Source organism: Morone saxatilis, unplaced genomic scaffold (genome assembly GCF_004916995.1).
Source record: "Morone saxatilis isolate NCDOM2014 unplaced genomic scaffold, NCSU_SB_2.0 Contig14, whole genome shotgun sequence".
Classification (NCBI taxonomy): domain Eukaryota; kingdom Metazoa; phylum Chordata; class Actinopteri; family Moronidae; genus Morone; species Morone saxatilis.
Window position 1 is genome coordinate 22,420,226 of NW_023339696.1, and position 1,232 is coordinate 22,421,457.

The window sequence follows — 1,232 nt, forward strand, 5'->3', positions numbered from 1 at the left end:
CTCTGAAAGCAGTGAGGTAATATGCCAAAAGTCAAATTTTGACATCTAGTGGTTGTTTCTGTGAACTGCACTGCTTTATTTCTGACATCTGATCACATTAACAAGTCAAGATATTCATAATTTACCTAACTTGAGCATAAATTTATCTTATTTTATAATGTCAGTAAAGTTTGAATTACCTATAGTCATTTTAAAACCTTTCATAATTTTAAAATGTTAAACTGTAGCAGTTTATATTTACTTTGATATTGATCTTAATGTGGCTGCACTGTTTCATTGTGAATGTTATAAATCTTTAGTTTATGATGAAGATGAAACTAAGAGACACATTTAACTTTATTCACCATCATCTTTATTGCAAAGTCCAGCAATGCAACATTTAAACATATTAAAGAACCATTTCTCAAAATGTCTTCATTGTTGTCACATCATATATACACCGACATAATCTAAAATATAAGGATCATAGAGTCCAACTAACAAAAACATAAAAGATTTGCATCTTACAACGTATTCATTATATTAAAATTACAACGTATTCATTATATTAAAAAAAAGGGAGCAAACATATGAACACAGGGCAGGAAGTTACAGGTGAAGGTTAAATAGTCCCAGTAGTCATAGAGTCCATATGAAGGGCCACTTTAGTCCACCTCCTCAATGGTGGGCCCCTGGGAGCCGGCTCGTGCCTGCTCTCTACAGCTACTGGTGGGCATTCCTCCCTGATACAACTTGCTGATGACGGGGTTACACACTTTCTCCAGCTCTTTCTGCTGGTGTTGGTACTCCTCTTTATCAGCCAGCTGGTTGTTCTCCAGCCAGCCGATGGTCTCGTCACACTTCTCAACCACCTTCTTCTGGTCCTCCGCACTGATTTTGCCCTTCAGGTTCTCGTCCTGCACACTGCTCTTCATGTTGAAGGCGTAGGACTCCAGGGAGTTCTTGGCAGCGATCTTCTCCCTCTGAAGGTCGTCCTCGGCTTTGTATCTGTCGGCGTCCTGCACCATCCTCTCGATCTCTTCTTTGCTGAGACGGCCCTTATCGTTGGTGATGGTGATCTTGTTCTCTTTGCCGGTGCTTTTGTCCACCGCAGACACGTTCAAAATGCCGTTGGCGTCCACGTCGAAGGTGACCTCGATCTGCGGGACCCCTCGTGGAGCGGGCGGGATTCCAGTCAGCTCGAACTTGCCCAGCAGGTTGTTGTCTTTGGTCATGGCCCTTTCCCCTTCGTA

General features: G+C 42.2%; 1 protein-coding gene across 1 annotated transcript in view; it reads right to left on the reverse strand.

Annotated features, from left to right (window-relative positions):
• Positions 1-329: 329 nt before the first annotated feature.
• Positions 330-1,232, reverse strand: part of LOC118323391 (heat shock 70 kDa protein 1) — a gene marked incomplete in the record, with an annotated part of 1,555 nt that continues 652 nt past the window's right edge. The window contains 1 exon segment of the mRNA XM_035655349.1: positions 330-1,232. Coding sequence (XP_035511242.1) covers positions 645-1,232 — 588 coding nt within the window.